Source organism: Heterodontus francisci, chromosome 3, assembly GCF_036365525.1.
Source record: "Heterodontus francisci isolate sHetFra1 chromosome 3, sHetFra1.hap1, whole genome shotgun sequence".
NCBI classification, from domain to species: domain Eukaryota; kingdom Metazoa; phylum Chordata; class Chondrichthyes; order Heterodontiformes; family Heterodontidae; genus Heterodontus; species Heterodontus francisci.
The window spans coordinates 179,929,173-179,949,465 of NC_090373.1; the positions used below are offsets into that span (position 1 = coordinate 179,929,173).

General features: G+C 45.8%; 1 protein-coding gene across 6 annotated transcripts in view; it reads left to right on the plus strand.

The window, feature by feature from the left end:
- kif6 (kinesin family member 6) overlaps positions 1-20,293 on the plus strand; it is a 775,022-nt gene that overhangs the window by 260,483 nt on the left and 494,246 nt on the right. For all 6 annotated transcript variants that reach the window (XR_010973257.1, XM_068027794.1, XM_068027795.1 and 3 more), the window contains exons 11-13: positions 735-840; positions 3,435-3,576; positions 5,038-5,253. Coding sequence is in view for 5 of the 6 variants with exons in the window: in XM_068027794.1 (XP_067883895.1) it covers positions 735-840; positions 3,435-3,576; positions 5,038-5,253 (464 nt within the window). In the remaining variant the exon portion in view is untranslated. The remainder of the gene's footprint in view (positions 1-734; positions 841-3,434; positions 3,577-5,037; positions 5,254-20,293) is intronic.

The window sequence follows — 20,293 nt, forward strand, 5'->3', positions numbered from 1 at the left end:
TTCGCACCCAACAGTTAGTGAGGAGGACTTTGCAGGGTCGACTGGTCAGTGTGTGCCTTTGTCATTTCAGTTGCCTAGGTCGATCCAGGTGGTCCGTCCAATTTTACTCTTATTTGACTTTTCTGTAGCGGTTTGTCCACTGAGTGGCTTGTTTGGCCATTCCAGAGGGCATTTAGGAGTCAGTCACATTGTTGTGGGTCTGGAGTCACTTTTAAGCCAAACTGGGTAAGGATGTCAGATTTCCTTCCTGAACAACATTCGTGACATTTTACGGCAACTCAATAGTTTCATGATCACCATTACTGAGACTTGCTTTTTAATTCCACATTAATTAATTAATTGAATTTATTCCCCCAGCTACCGTAGTGGGATTTGAACTCATGTCTCCGGAGCATTATTCCAGGCCTCTGGATTATCACTATGCTACTGTTTCCTGTAGTCTTGAATCTTGAAGTCCAAGATAGAATTAAGTTTCTGATTTTTGCCTCCCAAATATTGGCAAGTATGCCTCATCACTTGAGTGACCAGCAACAGCTGTGACTGCTCACAGGACTGCATTGCAACACCGTCTTGTCTTGCAATGCATTTTACAGCTAGGAAGAGAAATAAACAAACATGCTTTTTTTATTAATCTACATTTGTTTTGGCAAGGTGCTAAACTAAGAAAGGGAAAAGGTGGGAAGCAAACTGTCTACAACCTGGTGGATATTTTTTAATGTATTCTTTGTGCTCAGGTTGGAGGAGCAGATTAATATTTTTTTGGAGGACACTGACCCTGAGGCCTCACTTGAAGTTGGAGCTGACATGAGGAAGATACAGCACTGCTTCCAGCGATTAAAGGTCAGTGTATAAGAGTTTTAAGTTACATCCATTGACTATAACACACAATGTTATTGCCCAATGGGGCTATAATATATGAGAATGTAGCTTTGGGTATTATCACTAGTTAGTAGTTTCTGGTGAGTGACATCAACACAGAGCAGCATTAAATTGTGCCCAAATAATTAGGGTATGCCTGACATTCCCATGGAAAAGTTCAGTTTGGACAGCATTAGCACAGTATTACTAAGTGTCAGTAGTATCAGTTTCTTTCCTTCTCTTTCGTAACTTTCCCTTTAGATTTGAAGGCCTACAGCTGGGATGCACTGCCACAGGCACTGGCAGACCTCTGATATCTTGGCTATGAAACTATTCTTTCATCTGGAAAGTGTTCGGTTAAAGGGTGGCATCACAGGCAAACCTGATCCTGCCTCACATGACATATGTGCCCACTTTCTAGCAGAGGTCTCTGGAAAGCCACAAGGAGCAGGAACTCAAGTCATTTTCCTCTCTTCTGTAACCCAATAGCACTGAGGGTAATTGTAACACGCTTACTCCTTCCCTATTTAAAGTCAGCTACATCAGTACAATGCAGGGTTCAGAGCTGGGACCTTCTTGACATGTATAGCGCAGTATGACCAACTGAGACAGATGGAAGAATTTAAACTCCTGGCTGGAAAGCCAGTCAGAGGCATGTGTTACCCGCTTGGGAGCAGGGGTGAAAAAGGAAAAAAGAGGCAGATTAAAAATGAGCAAGAGATCCAACTCTTGGATTTCAACTCCCTTTCCACCCGTTTTTCCCATTGACTGAGCTCCACAACAAACATGTTTTGCAACTACTATACATAATAACCCAGATTCCCGGATTTTGCAGTCAGCGGTGAAGGAACAACTTTCGCTGTTCATTATGCTTACAGCTGCCCACAGACATTTTGTGGGCTTTTGAGTGGCAACTTAAGGCATTTAGAGATTATTTTCAGCCCAACACGCTTTAGCGAAGATCTGTTGCATGTGTGGGCAGGGAAAGCAACAGCTGGTCTCCCTAATCAATTAGATTGAAGACTAAGACACACAGAGTCTAAACCAGGAAATATAAAGTAGAATATTTAATTGAATGTAAAATCATTTTCAGAAAACAAAATAAAGTGAGGGAAAGAAAGATGGGATTAAGAGAGAGATAAAAGGGAAATTATTTTAATTTTTTAAAATCTCCAACAATAATTAAATTTTGAAGGAATGAGATTCTACATTTGTAAAAGTAAATTCTTAGTGCCAGAGATGTTGTTTGGCACTAATTAATACTTATCATGCCATTTAAATATTCACTTACACCTGAATGCATGAGCCCTAACTTTTTCTGTTAAGTTTATTGGGTAACTAATGGGTAAGTATTGCAATTTCACACCCTCTTGCATTTTAATGTTGAGTCTATTGGCGAGGTCCCTTTGGTGCAAAGTTTGTGGAGGAGCAGGGTAAATTGGACAGATTTCCTTGTACAACTGCCCCTTTGCAAACGTTGGAAATTGCTGTCAGATTTCTTCCTTAATAACAGTGAGTGCTGATAGCCTCACTGTTTTTACTACAGCAAAATCTCAGCCCATATCATGCACATTTACAAAGCAGACTACAGGCCCTTTGGAGTAAAGCATCGTTACTGAACTTACTCTTCACTTTGGCTTCATGATTCCAATGCCATATTGGGCCATTTGAAAAGCTCACTGCCTTTTGACTCTCTGCATTATAACATGCTGCCACTTCAAGAGTGTACCCACTGTACCCTCCAGGGAAAGCTGGTGCCACCGAGGTGGGGAGAGGGTTAACTCTGCACTATTTGTACAGGGAAGGGGGACAAGGGTCAATCACTATTTACCAGCTGCTGAGGGTTAACTCTGCACTATTTGTATAGGGAAGGGGGACAAGAGTCAATCACTATTTACGAGCTACTGCAAGAGGGCATGACAGGAGGGCTAGGTTCACTCCAGATTCGTTCTGGGACACCAGCCATTACCGCCAGAAATTGTGCCAAAGGGTCAAGCTCAGGAGCCACAAATGGGCGGCACAGTGGTTAGCACCGCAGCCTCACAACTCCAGCGCCCCGGGTTTGGTTCTGGGTACTGCCTGTGCGGAGTTTGCAAGTTCTCCCTGTGACTGCATGGGTTTCTGCTGGGTGCTCCGGTTTGCTCCCACAGCCAAAGACTTGCAGGTTGATAGGTAAATTGGCCATTGTAAATTGCCCCTAGTGTAGATAGGTGGTAGGAGAATGGTGGGGATGTGCTAGGGAATATAGGATTAATGTAGGATTAGTATAAATGGGTGGTTATTGGTCGGCACAGACTCAGTGGGCCGAAGGGCCTGTTTCAGTGCTGTATCTCTCTATGACTCTGGCCCAGACCCATGTTGCATTGGGAGGATGTGGCATGACACACAAGCACTGTTCAAACCATGTCAACCTTCAATTTTCCAATCCTGATTGAGACAGAAGCCAGTCAAATTCCAACAACCAAGTGTCTAGAAAATAGAAAAATATTTATAATAATCCCTCCTTTGAATGTGTCGTTAATATTTAAAACAACTGATATCATTATAATGTTTACCGACTTACTTCCTTGTGCCAGTCTTTAGTGAAAGAGCTGAAACAGTTTAGACCTGGCCTGCAGATAGAGAATGGACTGCCGGCCCCTGATCCCCATGGAGATGATATCGTTAGAACAGAGATGAAATTAAGAGAAATTGTACAGCAACGAGATAATGAAATCAGTATCCTTTTATGTTTATGTTCAGTTTCTTGAACCAACAGTTATATTGGTAGTGTTCCCAAGCTCCATCTTTGTTCCTGTCCCTTTTTTCATGATTTCCTTTGATGACATTATCCATAGGCATTAGATCAGTTTGTATATGTCTGCTGATATCACCCAACTCTACTTTGCCACTGCCCTTAACTTCATGGGTTTAGATTAGATTATGATTAGATTAGAGATACAGCACTGAAACAGGCCCTTCGGCCCACTGAGTCTGTGCCGAACATCAACCACCCATTTATACTAACCCTACACTAATCCCATATTCCTACCAAACATCCCCACCTGTCCCTATATTTCCCTACCACCTACCTATACTAGTGACAATTTATAATGGCCAATTTACCTATCAACCTGCAAGTCTTTTGGCTTGTGGGAGGAACCCGGAGCACCCGGAGAAAACCCACGCAGACACAGGGAGAACTTGCAAACTCCACACAGGCAGTACCCGGAATCGAACCCGGGTCCCTGGAGCTGTGAGGCTAACCACTGCGCCACTGTGCCGCCCATACGCCACTGTGCCACCCATTTTTATTTTGGATTTTATTTTGGCAGCGGGAGTCCCGGCGGCAAGCTGGAATGTGACCCCGCCGAGGCCATTTGTCAGACCCCCAGCTGAATTCACAGCGGGAAGGCAATTAACTGCCCGCTGTCGGGGATGCCACCCCTTTAAGGGACAAGATCCCACCTCATCAGAGGGCCGACAGCTCAGCAGCCCCAGCAGTGTCACTGGGAGCGGTGGCTGCTGCTGGTATTGCAGGTGGCTCAGAGTAGCAGCCATGGAGGAGGCCCTGGAGTTAAAGTAAGTGGGGTCGGGCTCGCCAGTATACTCAGGCAGGCCCTGGCAAGGGATGGTGGGGGATGGTTTAGGGGGGAGTGGGTGCCGGTGGTGGGGGTTGTTAGTGAGGGCAGGGAAGGGTCTTTCAACAGGGCGGCCCTTGCCGCTGGGTGGGACCTCCGTGGACCACAGGGTTCCCTATCAGGTGCCCCTGAAAAGCAGCGCACAGGAAGGCTGCCAGGTTTTACCAGTGGTGGTGGGAAGAGGCCCTTAAGTAGCCTTTAATTGGCCACTTAAGGGCCTCAGCTTATCTCTGGGTGGCAAATCCTCGACCTTCCCCACCCCAGTAAAATTCCATGGCATTGGGAAGGTGGCGGGCTTGCCATGCCCCCCACCATCTATCACCTAATAGTCATTTACGGCACTGCAGGAGGACATTTGGCCCATCGAGTCTGTAGAGCAATGTGAAAACGGATACAGAATATTAATTTAAATTGCTATTTCCTTGTATCCATTATAGCATAGTAAAGCTCCTTTACAACAGATGCTGCTTGACCTGCTGAGTATTTCCAGCATTTTCTGTTTTTGTGTAGTATATAAAAGACTATTTTCACTGTTGGTTTCCTTGAATGGCTGATTCAGATATTCTAGTGAATATGTTAAAGAAAGAGAAGAAGAGGGCACAGGATGCCATAAACCAAATAAACTTGGACAACGGTAGGAATATACCTCCCTCTAGTGCCCAGTCCTCAAAGGAATTCAACTCACGTCAGCAGTCAAGACAGTTTTCTGAAACTCGATTTGTCAGCAAAATGAGCTCCTCTGGATCTGAGTCTGCCTTCAGTTGCAGGAGAATAGGTAAACACCTTAACATTTGTTTGTATTTTTAATCATTTGCTAGAAATTGAATGATGGCTACATTTCAATATTCATTCTTATGAGGTTCCATTTTAGCTAATAAGAAGGTGCAATGCATGCTCTGTTGGTATCTAATTGATGACTGATCATTTCTGAGATGGGTAACAATCCAACTTTTTAAATGGAATGACGTTTTGTCTGCTGAGTTTTATGCTTTAGATCAGACTGACAAGCTTTATATAGCATATTTGGCGATTGCTTTTTATGACTGTGCAAAGTCACCCAAACCAATGGGTGTGGAACATTTTTCTAGCTATATCATCTTCTTTTTCTTCAACATGCTAACTAAAATTCACTAGAATATTGGAAAAATAATGATTTGGGGGAGAATGCAATTCAGCTTTTAAAATCAAATATAGTGAGATACTTTGTGCAGAAACATCGAGCTAAATCGAGTGTACAGCACAGAAACAGGGCATTTGGTCCAATGGGTCCATGCTGTATTTATGTTCCACATGTTCCCTGCTCCTTCTAACCCTATCTGCATCTCCTTCTATTGCTTTCTCTATCATGTACATATGTTGGTTCCCCTTAAATGCGCATGTTCTGTTCACCTCAACTACTCTATGTGATAGTGAGTTCCACATTCCAACCACTCTCTGGCTAAAGATGTTCCTCCGATCGGATATATTATTGACTGCCTTATATTTATGACCGCTAGTTTTGTACTCGCCCCACAAGTGAAATCATTTTCTCTACATTGACCCTATCAAACCCTTTCATTACCTTAAAGACCAAGAGCTGAATTTAATGCAGCCCTTGGAGACACGAGCAGGGGCGGGGGCATATAAAATTGGGAAGGGAGACTTCGGACTTTGTGACATCCCATCCCGATTTTATTGATGGCATGAAGCTTGGAGGGTGGAGAACTGACATCACCGTGGCAGTCTGGTAATTAAGGTAGTTGAGAGGCCTATTGACAGAGATTTTACTCTCAGTATTAAATTTTAATAACATTGCTCAGGAATCATTTGGCTTCAGAGTCTCGCCTGTTTGAGGCGGGACCTCATTGCTGGCTATGAAGGGAGGCCATCGGGAGAGGCAGCATCAATTCCCAGTCAGGGTGGAGAAGGGAGGGCATCGTAAATTGATTCAGGAATGGGAGCAAAGGTGCCAACACTGCAGGGAGTCATACCATGTGGGCAACAGGCAAGTGCCACCTCGTCAGAGGTGACAAGGTGGGGTGATGGTGGTGCGGTTGGCAGTGAAGGCTTTGCACTTAGGAGGAGGTCACCTGCCAGGGCCTCATTCATCTAGGCATCGGGACCCTGTTGAGGAGGAGGTGCAGCAGAGCGGGAAGGTGGTCTAGGCACCAGCAGTGGCACAGCAGTGACCTGTGAGCCCACAGGAGGATCAGTATCGGCCTGCAGACGATGGAGGAGGGTGCAGAGGGGAAAGCCAGCAGCCTTCTCCGCCCAGAAGAAGCAACCCTTTCGAGAGGGTCTACCAGTTGAGGCTCAACTACCTACAGATGTCCAAGAAGCAGTGCCGACAAAGAGTCCATCTCTCTACGGAGGCCAGCACTGACCTACGTGCTATGATTCAGGATGAGCTGAGCCCCAGGGGACTTAGTGGAAATCCAATGCCGATGGCGTTGAAGGTCACTGTGGTACTGAACGTCTACATCTCTGGATCATTCCAGGGATCCACTGGGGACATGTGTAAGATCTCACTATCAGCGGCCCATCAGTGCATCAAGGAGGTCACCAGTGCCCTTAGGAGGGCCAGCGACAGATCTCAACATTCATGCTGAGAGGCCAATCAGGTTCGGACCCCAAAGCTGGTTTCCCCCAGATGTAGGGAGTCATCAGTTGCAAGCATGTAGCCATGAAGGCTCCTGCACACTAGCCAACAGCCTTCATCAACTGGAAGGACTTCCACATCCTCAATGTACAATTTGTCTGTAAACCACTGTAAACAGATCTTGCAGGCCTATGCACGCTTCCCAGGAAGTTGCCACAATGCCTACATTTTAAGGCAATCCCAGGTGCTAGAGATTTTGCGGTCCCCCCGTGCACCTTCAGGGATGGATCCTTGGAGAAACGGGCTGTCCACTGAGGACATGGCTACTGATTCCTGTGAGGAGCCCATGCACAGATGCAGAGGAGATGTACAACACCTGCCACGGGACAATGTGAGTGACCATAGAGCAGGTCATTGGTCTATTCAAGATGAGAGTCAGCCTAAATCAGTCTAGTAGAGCCCTTCAGTATGCCCTGGCGAGGGTCTCATCTATCGTGGTGGTTTGCTGTGCACAAAGTGGCGCTACAAATTGAGGAGGCATTGAACAATGAGGATCTCGAAGAGCAAATTACGTCCTCGGACGATGAGGATGCGGAGGTGGAAGCTGGCCAAGCATTGCCAGTTGAAGGACCCCAGGGACACCAGGAAAGATGCCATGAGATCAGTGCAAGAGAGGCTTGCAATCCCTTATACATTCACATTTCCTTTATTCCTTTCTACTGGTTGTAAGTTTATCTATAAAGCCCTACCGTTATGCAGTCCTGTTGTCACCTTCCTTTCTTTAGCAAGTCATCGCCCAGGTGCACAGCGTTCAGCTGGCAAGGCTCAAGACTTGACCCCTTGCAGCATGAATCCTCGCCTCAGGGACCCTTGACAGAGGAAGGGTTGAAATGAAACACCAAAGGCCATAAATAGGAGGAAGGGGATCTTGTGAAATAAAAACTTATCTTTATTCTCCCTCACAACAAATGCTAGCCTTTCTATTTACATTAGACATTCACCCATGAATCCCACGTGGTTCCAGGTGCTGTTGTTCATTCTGCTGCTTACTCTGCTCCGCACTGCTCCCCCTGCTCTGTCAGCTGAATTGGGGGCAGGCTGATGACCTTGCTGCCACTTGGCTAGGCATGACCTTGATGGTTATGCCTGGTGGGCCCTGGCATGCTGAGTGCCTCCTGTACGGAAGCAGTACCGCCCTCTGTTGTCAGTGATGAAAGAGGATCTGGCGTCACTGGCAGAGGGCTAATGAACTGCTGCCCGCACCAGGCGCACCTCGAGTGGAACCCCCAACTGTGGGAGGCCGCTGCTTCTCCTCCCTTGCAAGGCACACTTGTGCCTCCATGCTGACCTGAGAAGGTTGAGGACCAGCTAGTGACTCCAAGTGCCTCGTTCCCCTCTCACCTTACCACTGCTGCCTCAAGCTCATGGTAAAATCAAGAGTATGCAGGTCTGAATGAACCTCCTGCAGACACTGAGTGCTCTGCTGGATGCGGCTCTCCGTGAGAGCTTCCAATCTCTCAGTGGAGGACACCGCTCGTGCACCAATCAGAGACGTTGCTGGACTCCTCCATCATCTACGCTTGGGCACACATAGCCTCTAGCATTTCTGCCAGATTTTGCCTGAACTCTCATTGCAGCTACAGCATTTCCCATGATGCTGGCGACAACAGAGGCATGTCATTAGTCTGGGGCTCAGCGTGGGCCTGGCCTCACACAGTACTTCGACTGTCAGTGGCCTGGGCTGTCACTGTCTCCATAGGCTGCTTAGGCACCTCTTGCTGTGCTCACCAGGTTGTGCGATGGAATCAAACCCTGAGCACATACTAGCATGAGAGTATCTACGCTGGTGGAGGGTGCAGGGCTATGAGCTAATGGTACACCCTCTGAGGCTCCATCCTCCCCTTTAGAGGCAGTCTCTGTGGCTCTTTGTTGGTGTTCTTCATAGCCTGTATGAGAGAACAGAGATATTGAAGGGTCAAAGGCCTCCCCTTCAGACTTTGCAAACACGCCTATGTTGGAGCTCCCTGTAGGCACCGGATGCCTGATGATCAGCATGGCTTCATCGCTGCAGATGCACCCTTGTTCCCTATGATGACCTTGCTCTCTGTTTGAGGAGAGTGCCCTGTCTCTTCGTCTGCAACAGAATGTCCGTCCTGCAGCCATGCCAGTTCTATGGCCTCCTCCTCCATTGGCCTCAGTACCTGGAGATTTGGCAGTCCACTGCTGGTCTTGGCCCGCTCTCTACGATCGTGTGCTATCTTCTCCTGCAGACACAAAGATGAATGTTGTTGGTCTGCCAGAAGGAACAAGCCCAAGACACATGCTGATGGTAGTCCAGCAGTTATTGGTGGGAACATACAGATGTCTCCTGCATACGGCCCGTTTCCAGGGACTTTGTGGGGGTATTCAATGACAAGCGGGTGCCTTTCAGTGCCGTTTAGCAATGCTTCAGGCACCAAGACTTTATGCTCTGACCCTTTGCCCATGACTGGGTGGGCACTCCCTCTCCACCCAACACACCCTCCTTCTGTGACACATCATGGCCCAATAGGTCAAGGGTTTATGAGGGACTCACTTTCACGGCTCCGATGAGGTTATTGAGCCTCTTGCGGCACTGGATCCAGATCATTGGGGTGCACGACAGCTGCTGACTTCCTCCGCTATCTGCAGTCAGGCGGGCAGGTCACCTCGTCCCAGAAGTGGACCTCTCGCCTTTCTCTGGCAGCTTGTGGGAGATCCTGGAGGAAGGCATCATGAATGTATGGGGCCACCCAGGGTCTTCTGCCATCGTTATATTGCTTCTCTCCCCTGAAGAACTTCTCACAGCTGCCAATCAAACAATGAATGCAGGGATAGCAGCCCTTTATACATGGCGTCAGCACCTGCCATTGTGTCAGCTGATACCGCCCTCTCCGCCACTGTCCACTTCATTGGACGGCCCCCGCACTTCTTTACTCCTAATTGGCCGCTGCCGCTTGATCGTATGCGCTCATGGCTGAGCCGAAGCCACACCCGCTTCCGGTCCTAATGTTGGGACCTGTGGCTTCCAATTAAAATCCGGTCCCAAGAGAAATGTTTCTGAGAGACAAGCTACAGTTACCAAGTGACCCATCTGCCCTAAATTGCTAACTCATGAATTAGCTGCAGATATTCAGATAGACTATTTGAAGAGAATAGAAACTGAATTATTGATTCAACAGTGAGTAGAGGAATATGGATTGAGTGGGGATGGATGAAAATAATGAAGTAAGATCTGTCTGACCAAGAAATTTGGAGGGGCTGGATTGAGCTGATCCCATGTTCTTAAATTGCATTTACCTTTCAGTTCCATCACTTCTCTTTTTCTGGGACGTGTAATTTTTTTACAGTTAAATCCTTTTTCGAAAGAAAACAAAATTTCATACAAAGACATTTAGAAAGGATCCTGAAATGGAAAATAAAAATAAACTCAAAGGATTACTAGGGCAATTATTAAACTTATTAACTTTGGAAGTGTGGGGAAATAAGGGAGAAGCATTGTACCATTTGATGGACTATAAGGACAAAGGATAGTATGTAGTTTGAGCAATTTGTTCAATAATGGAGTTTTGCTCTTTCAGTTGTTAGGAGCTACCAAGCTGAAGAAGTCACAGGAAAGAAAAAATAATTTGCAATGCGTGTCACCCTGGACCACTGTTCCATGAAGCACCTGGCAGCTGGCTATTGAGCAGCATTGTTAAAGATCTGTGAGCTGGGTCTGAACACAATCTGCTCAATCAAGACACTGCACAGTATGGGATAATGCCAGATGGGAAGGGAGAAAAAGTTCCATTGACTGTTCTGTGCAGCTTTTGGACTCTGTACTTGTTTCTGCCATTTCCCAACAGCATAAAGCATTTTGTGAAAATTTGTAAAATTTGTAGCCCTTATTATTAGAAAGTCGATATCACCACGTATTTGATTTTAGAAATAGGTTTTTGACTTTTTTATTTCCTTGCATGAAATTGACAGCATTTCTCAGAAGGTTACATGTAAGAAGCTCTAGATTTCTTTTTTACATTCTGCATGGGATGTAAGCATCGCTGGCAATGCCAGCATTTATTGCCCGTCCCTAATTGCCACCTTCTTGAAGGCTACAGTCCATGTGGTGAAGATAGACCTACAGTGCTTTTTAGGAAGGGAGTTTACATTGCCGGAAAGTACACCACGAGACACTGAGCGCAGATAAGCATATCACTACGACAGTAGAGATATAATCTCTCTCTTGGCATTTCTTCGCAGACGAAGATTTTGGGAAGGTTTTAGTCATCGGTTGCAGGTCCGCCTGTGGCTAGTCAGGCCTATCTGTGACCGGCCTATTCTCCCACAGTGATACAAGTGAAGGTGTAGCCGCTGCTGGGGACAATTGGATTTATCCTTCTCCTCCTTTTCTCTTTCATGCTGGTTCTTCGTTGAGTCTCAAAGGTGTCTGTAGCCTTCCTGATGTAGCATCTCCAGGCATCACGATCTATGGCCTGCACTTCCCACTGGCGATGGTCGATGTGGCACACAGAGAGGGACTTCTTCAGGGAGTCCTTGAAACGTTTTCATGAGGCCCCTCTGTTCCTTTTACCCGTGGTCAGCTCACCATACAACACAATCTTGGGCAGGCGACTGTCGTCCATCGGGCAACGTGACCCGCCCAACGCAGTTGACTGTCATGTATGCCTTCTAGAGTGCTTCCATCGGAGCTGACTCCGCAGCATCCTCAAGATCTACTGGCAGGACTGCATCACAAACATTGAAGTCCTGGAAACAGCCAACATCACCAGCATCGAAGCCATCTTCCTGCAAAAAGACATAATAAAGGAAGAGTAAGGCATATCCATTGCAAGGCTCCATATTAGTTGGGATATATCGTAAACAACCAGTAGCCAGAGACATGTTAGAAGGAGGAATAACAGACCATCTCTAGCAGAAAATAATGTTTTGCAAAAAGCATAAGCTATTGCACCCTGTTTTCCTCCCTGCCCCTACTCATGCTGGCCATGAAACAACTCTTCAGGCTTGTATGTCTTATACATCAGAATTTATGGTGTATGGAGCAGCATAAAAGGCACAGAATGTTCAGTACTCTTCAGGTCCCTGTTTCCCAACTGCGACTTTGGTATTTTAGTCTAAACAAATCTGAGGCTGAATCGGATAGCTTCTGCCATCCTGGGTGTGCTGCAGAGATTCTAATCTTTGATCCCAATGTTTGAAAGGTTGCTGTGACAAACCAGTGCGTCATGTGGACATTATAATAATTAATCTTTTTTTGCGCAGGCACTCCGAAGCCCAGCCTAATGATATGGCTGATGTAGTGTAGCACACTGAATAGCTACAGCTGTCTCTATTTTATTTCATTTGGTTTTGTTACCCGTTGCAGAGCCCTGTCTTCTCTCAGATCTCTTGCTTTTATGGTTAAGTTCCCAAGCTGAGGGAAAATGGCCATCCTATTTCTTTGCCAGTGTTGTTTCTGACCCAGTTGCAATTAAGTACAAGACAGCAGCCTTGGGCAGTGGTCCTCCTGATTTATTTTACCCTTCCCCCTCCTTCCCTCCCTGTGGGCATTTTCTGTTTTATGATCTGCTCCCTTGATGGTGCATCTGAGGGTTAGAAACGCTGCATTGGAGAATCATTGACCAGCCTGTCTGATGCAGTGCGTTGTCACTCCAGGCCATTCAGCCTCATTTGGTCCACTGAAGGAGAGCCTGAAATCTACCAGCATCCAACTGTGTTTTTGAACATCCCTAAAATCTGCATCTCTACGACCCAAGTTGTCAAAATATTGCAGAGATTCATTGCTGTTTGCATGGAGAAGAACTTAAATAATTAGGAAAAGGAAATGGTCAACACAGTTTGAAGACTAAGTTAACTAAATAAGACAAGAATTACTGGAAGTACACAGCTTCTCAAAAGAAAAAATAACATAAAATATAACTGAATACCTTTCAATTCAGTTGCAAAGCTGTAATAAGTATCACTTGAAGACCACCAAATCCCAGTGCTAACATTATCAATTACAGACAGGATCTCACTGTAACAGACTAGTTACAAGCAATGGAGTCTCTGTAGTGATGCACGCCAAGCCATAAATCCAAAGGGATCAAATGAATTCTGGGATCTGGGTCTGATCCAAGACAACAGCTCTTCGGAAAAGACAGGATCCTTTCCAGAAAATCTGGGAAACATTACCACAATTTTTTAAAAAGGTCAGAAAGGGCTGGGACTAAATGTTAATGTTAATGCTAGTAATGTTACAGCCTGATTTCTAGGACAGCCATTTACGATACTATGAGAAGAGACAAACTTTAAAGGTAGATTTAAAAACCCTAACAAAAGCAGTTTTTCCTTTCTCACACACACTGACAAATTATTATTTGGCTCTCCAAAAATCAGATAGTTGTAGCAATATTAATGAGGCATAGCCTTGGAATTTCTTGGTAAATTTTGCTGTAATATCTGCCATTTATTCTAAGAAAATGTTTGTAACTGAAGATTTTACGCTGAAACATTGCACGCAGATTTCCTAGATCGTTTGCACAATTCTCGAGATGCGTTTGCCAAAGCCCCCACCACTCACTTATATAGGTCCACACCCACTGCAAAAGATCAGCTCACATGGGTTTTCTGCAGTTATGCAAATTAATGTGCAACACAGACCTAAGTTTCATATCAGTGTAACTATGATTTATATGCCTGAAATTTATAAGCTCTCTGCCGTTCTTGGTGGCGGGCTTGAAAGAAGATGCGGCGCTGCCGCTGAGCCCTCGCGATATTTCGCGTGGGATCTTAATTTAAATGGAGGGGTGGAGCGGCCACCCTGCATGACGTAGAAGTGTCGTCCTCTCCGGCAACGGCGTCCGGCGCCACCGTGCAGGTGCCGGCTCCATTTTTAAAGGACTTCAAGCCCTTCAGGTAGATTAAAATTTTTAAAGGTGCCGCCGCACTGAAATGCAAAATAAAATTCTAGTGAAACTTTCAGTCCTCTCTCCTGCTGTTCCTCCTCCACTAAGTTCTCAGTAAATAAAGTAACCTATATCCCCAGAAAACTAATTTTTTAAATGACAAACTTTCACCCCCCAACTTCAGCACCTTTGATCCTCAACCCCTTCCCACTATCTCCACAACCAATTGGAGCGATTTTCCCTGGCTCCCCCACCCCTCCCACCCTGTAAATTTCACTCCTCCCCCCTCCTCACCATTATCATGCCTTGGAACTCTAAATGGAGTTCCGAAGGTGCGGGAGTTCCAGCCCAGCCGTCGCTACCGAGTGGCAGGGAAGGGCCACACCGAGGCCTCGCGCCTGCTAAATACGGAGGGGCCTTCCGGTATCGGGGGTCATGGCGGGCCTCTTGTGGAAGAATTTTTCAGGGCCCCCCCCCCCCCCACTACGACCCTCGAAGTCGTAGGGCTAGTAAAATTCAGCCCATCAGAGTCTGATATTGATGTTCTTCCCAAATTTTATTTATTTATTAATTTAGAGATACAGCACTGAAACAGGCCCTTCGGCCCACTGAGTCTGTGCCGACCAACAACCACCCATTTATACTAACCCTACAGTAATCCCATATTCCCTACCTACACTAGGGGCAATTTACAATAGCCAATTTACCTATCACCTGCAAGTCTTTGACTGTGGGAGGAAACTGGAGCACCTGGCGAAAACCCACACGGTCACAGGTAGAACTTACAAACTCCGCACAGGCAGTACCCAGAATCGAACCCGGGTCCCTAGAGCTGTGAGGCTGCTGTGCTAACCACTGCACCACTGTGCCGCCCACTTGAATCTGAACCTTCTGGACTCCAGTGGCATCCGGATGACACAAGATCAGGCTCAAACTACGACTGGTACAATTAGATTTGTTAAATTTCAACTGTAGTGCAAAATAGTTGACTTTTATGTGGATAAGCAACACTACAGTGGTCTTTTTTTTTAGTGAACACTGAATGACTCCTTTCTGATACTTCTGAGACCTGACAGGGTAGATGTTGACAAAATGTTTCCCCTGGCTGGGAAATCTGGAATATGGGGTTACAGTCTCAGAATAAGGAGTCGGCCATTTAGAACAGATACGGAAACATTTCTTCACTCAGAATTATGCATATTTGGAACTCTGTACCCCAGAGCACTGTGAATGCTCAGTAATTGAGTATATTCAAGAAAGAGTTCGAAAGATTTTTGGGTACTAAGGGATATGGGGATAGTGCAATAAGGTGAAGTTGTGGTAGGAGTTTAGACATGATCTTGTTGAATGGTGGAGCATGTTTGAAGGGCCAAAATGGCCTACTCCAGCTTCTATTTCTTATGTTCCGCAAAGGCATGGGCCAGTTGTTGCTGGAAGTCATCAATCATACACTGAGCTCATTATTTGGCTGGTTCAGAGAATTTGATTGGACTCCCTTTTGATGTGAGGGTTATTCGAAAACAGATTTATTTGTGAAAGTAACACGTGCAATTAGGCCCCATGCCTAATTCTAGTTCAAGAAGCACGGACAACAAGGCATGGAAATTAGTTAACTTGTTGCACTCATGAAAGAAAATTTGTCTTTATGCATTTCTTCCACCCCCTCTGATTCTTAAAGTATTGCAAAAGATGAAAGGAACAGTCATTCTGATTACGTCTTAAAGGCCTCGGAAGCCCTAGATCCGAAATGTCCTGGCATTGAATGATGGTAATTTGATCTCACTACCCCACTGTAAAGGACCTGCTGTTCCAAATGTCAGGTCAGATTGTTCCAACAGGCTTCCCTTTGATGGTCTTTCTTCTGAAGGGAATGGCTGCCAGCCAAAGGATTACTCCTTTCCATACTTGATACTTTCTGGCTTCTAGAAATCTTCCCTGTGTGATGCAGAATGAAGGATGTTTGCGCTCTGGTGCACATTCAGTAAGTTGGATACGTTCTCATGATATCCCCTGCATTTTGGATATCTACAACACTTGCTGAAATTGGTTTCAAAATCAAGTAGTAACAAGGTTTATACATAACAGCTGTTGCCATGTCCCACTTTCTTCGAGAAAATTCTCCAAGGAAAATGTCCCCTTATATCCCGTTTTGTCAATTTTTTAATATATATTAATGGGATGTGAGTGTTGCTAGCAAGGCCAGCAATAATTGCCCTTGAGAAAGTGGTGATGAGTCACCTTCTTGAACTGCTGCTGTTGGTCTGTGTAGGTACACTACAGTGCTGTTAGGGAGGGAGTTCCAGGATTTTGACCCAGTGACAGTGAAGGAATGGCGATATATTTCCAGTTCAGGATGGTGTGCGACTTGGAGGGGAACTTGCAGGTGCTGCCCTTCTCCTAAGTGGTAGATGACGTGAGTTTGGAACGTGCTGCCAGAGGAACCTTAGCAAGTTGCTGTATCGCATCTTGTAGATGGTACATGCTGTTGTCACGGTGTGCCGGTGGTGGAAGGAGTAAATATTTAAATCAGGCTGGCAGTTTGTCTTAAATGGTGTCAAGCTTCTTGAGTGTTTTTGGAGCTGCACTCATTCATAGAAACATAGAAAATAGGAGCAGGAGTAGGCCATTCGGCTCTTCAAGCCTGCTCCGTCATTCATTATGATCATGGCTGATCATCCAACTCAGTAACTTGTTCCCGCTTTCGCCCCATATCCTTTGATCCCTTTAGCCCCAAGAGCTATATCTAACTCCTTCTTGAAAACATACAGTGTTTTGGCCTCAACTGCTTTCTGTGGGAATGAATTCCACAGGCTCACCACTCACTGGGTGAAGAAATTTCTCCTCATCTCAGCCCTGAAAGGTTTACCCCATATACTTAGACTATGACCCCTGGTTCTGGACTCACCCACCATCGGGAACATTCTTCCTGCATCAGCCCTGTCAAGTCCTGTTAGAATTTTATAGGTTTCTATGAGATTCCCCCCTCACTCTTCTGAACTCCAGCGAATATAATCCTAACCGACTCAGTCGCTCCTCATACGTCATTCCCGCCATCCCAGGAATCAGTCTGGTAAACCTTTGCTGCACTGCCTCTATAGCAAGAGCATCCTTCCTCAGATAAGGAGACCAAAACTGCACACAATATTCCAGGTGTGGCCTCACCAAGGCCCTGGATAATTGCAGCAAGACATCCCTGCTCCTGTACTCGAATCCTCTCGCTATTAAAGCCAACATACCATTTGCCCTTTTTACCGCCTGTTGCACCTGCATGCTTACCTTCAGCGACTGGTGTACGAGAACACCCAGGTCTCGTTGCATATTCCCCTCTCTCATTTTATAGCCGTTCAGATAATAATTTGCCTTCCTGTTTTTGCTGCCAAAGTGGATAACCTTACATTTATCCACATTATACTGCATCTGCTATGCATTTGCCCACTCACTGTATTCTCCACACAACTCACCCTCCCACCCAGTTTTGTGTCATTTGCAAATTTGGAGATATTACATTTAGTTCCCTCATCTAAATCATGAATATATATTGTGAATAGTTGGGGTCCTAGCACTGATCCCTGCAGTGCCCCACTAGTCACTGCCTGCCATTTGGAAAAAGACCCATTTATTCCGACTCTTTGTTTCCTGTCTGCCAACCAATTTTCTATCCATTGCAATACACTACCCCAATCCCATGTGCTTTAATTTTACACGCTAATCTCTTTTGTGGGACTTTGTCGGAAACCTTCTGAAAGTCCAAATAAACCACATCCACTGGCTCTCCCTCATCAACTCTACTAGTTACATCCTTGAAGAATTCTAGTAGATTTGTCAAGCATGATTTCCCTTTTGTAAATCCATGCTGACTCTGTCCGATTCTACCGCTGTTCTCCAAGTGCTCTGCTGTAAAATCTTTGATAATGGACTCTAAAATTTCCTCACAACTGACGTCAGACTGACTGGTCTATAATTCCCTGTTTTCTCTCTACCTCCCTTTTTAAATAGTGGGGTTACATGAGCTACCCTCCAATCTGCAGGAACTTTTCCAGAGTCTATAGAATTTTGGAAGATGACCACCAATGCAACCAATTTTTCTCAGGCCACTTCCTTAGGTACTCTAGGATGTAGATTATCAGGCCCTGAGGATTTATCGATCTCATCAATTTCCCCAACACCATTTCTCTACTAATACTGATTTCCTTCAGTTCCTCCCTATCACTAAACCCTGTGTTCCCCAACATTTCTGGTATGATATTTATGTCCTCCTTTGTGAAGATAGAACCAAAGCATACATTTAGTTGGTCAGCCATTTCTTTGTTCCCCATAATAAATTCCCCTGTTTCTGACTGTAAGGGACCTACTTTGTCTTAAATGGTGTCAAGCTTCTTGAGTGTTGTTGTATCATTCATAGAAACATAGAAAATAGGAGCAGGAGTAGGCCATTCGGCCCTTCGAGCCTGCTCCGCCATTCATTATGATCATGGCTGATCAGCCAACTCAGGAACCCACTTCAGGCAAGTGGGGAGTATTCCATCACATTTCTGACTTGTGCCTTGTGGATGGTGGACAGGTTTTGGTGAGTCAGGTAGTGAGTTACTCACCACCGAATTCAAAGCCTCTAACCTGCTTTCGTAGCCGCAGTATTTATATGGTTGTTCCAGTTACGTTTCTGGTCAATGGTAACTCCCCCAGGAATTGACAGTTGGGGATTCAGCAATGGTAATGCCATTGAATGTCAAGGGGAGATGGTAACATTTTGTCTTGTTGGAGATGGTCATTGCTTGGCACTTGTGTGGTGCGAATGTTACTTGCCACTTATCAGCCCAAGCCTGAATGTTGTCCAGGTCTTGCTGCATGTAAGGACAGACTGCTGTTAGGAAATATATTTGAGCCTTCTTCCCTCTGGTGCCAGTTTGCGATCCGAATCTGCTCTTTCAAACTTTATGTACTTTCCTTTTGAACAAATACATTGGAGAGAATTTTACCACAGGCTTAGGGACTCCGAGTTCAGACTGAAAATTGGTCCCGAGTCCATACTTGCCAGCAATCTTACTGCAGTTTTTTCTTGTTTGTTCGTGGGATGTGGACATCGCTGGCTAGGCCAGCATTTATTGCCCGTCCCTAATTACCCTTGAGAAGGTGGTGGTAAGCTGCCAATCAAGCAGGCTGATTTGTCCTGGATTGTGTCGAGCATCTTGAGTGTTGTTGGAGCTGCATCCATCCAGGCATGTGGAAGTTATTCCATTCCACTCCTCACCTGTGCCTTGTAGGTGGTGGACAGGCATTGGGGAGACAGGAGGTGAGTTACTCGCCGCAGAATTCCTAGCCTCTGACCTGCTGTTTTAGCAGCATTTATTTGGCTGGTCCAGTTCAGTTTCTGGTCAGTGGTGGCCCCCAGGATGTTGATAGTGGGGGATTCAGCGATGGTAATGTTATTGAACATCAGGGGTGATGATTAGATTCTCTCTTTAACTGGCACTTTTGTGGCGCAAATGTTACATGCCACTTATCAGCCCAAGCCTGGATGTTGTCCAGGTCTTGCTGCATCTGGAACCGGGCTGCTTCAATATCTGAGGAGTCACGAATGGTGCTGAACATTGTGCAATCATCAGCGAACATCCCCACTTCTGACCTTATGATTGAAGGAAGGTCATTGATGAAGCAGCTGAAGATAGTTGGGCCTAGGACACTACCCTGAAGAACTCCTGCAGTGATGTCCTGAGACCGAGATGATTGACCTCCAACAACCATCTTCCTTTGCGCTAGGTATGACTCCAACCAATGGAGAGTTTTCCCCCTAATTTCCATTGACTCCAGTTTTGCTCAGGTTCCTTGATGCCATATTTGGTCAAATGCTGCCTTGCTGTCAAGGGCAGTCACTCTCACCTCACCTCTTGAGTTCAACTCTTTTGTCCATCTTTAGACCAAGGCTGTAATGAAGTCAGGAGCTGAGTGTCCCTGGCGGAACCCAACGGAGCATCGGTGATCAGGTTATTGCTGAGTAATTGCTGCTTGATAGCACTGTCAATGACCCCCTCCATCACTTTGCTGATGATTGAGAGTAGATTGATAGGGCGGTTGTTGGCTGGGTTGGATTTGTCCTGCTTTTTATGGACGGGACATACCTGGGCAATTTTCCACATTGCCGGGTAGATGTCAATGTCATAGCTATACTGGAACAGCTTGGCTAGGGGTGCGGCTAGTTCTGGGGCACAAGTCGGAATGTTGTCAGGGCGCATAGCCTTTGCAGTATCCAGTGCCTTCAGCTGTTTCCTGATATCATCTGAATCGGATTGGCTTAAGAATGGCATCTTTGATGCTGGGGATCTCAGGAGGAG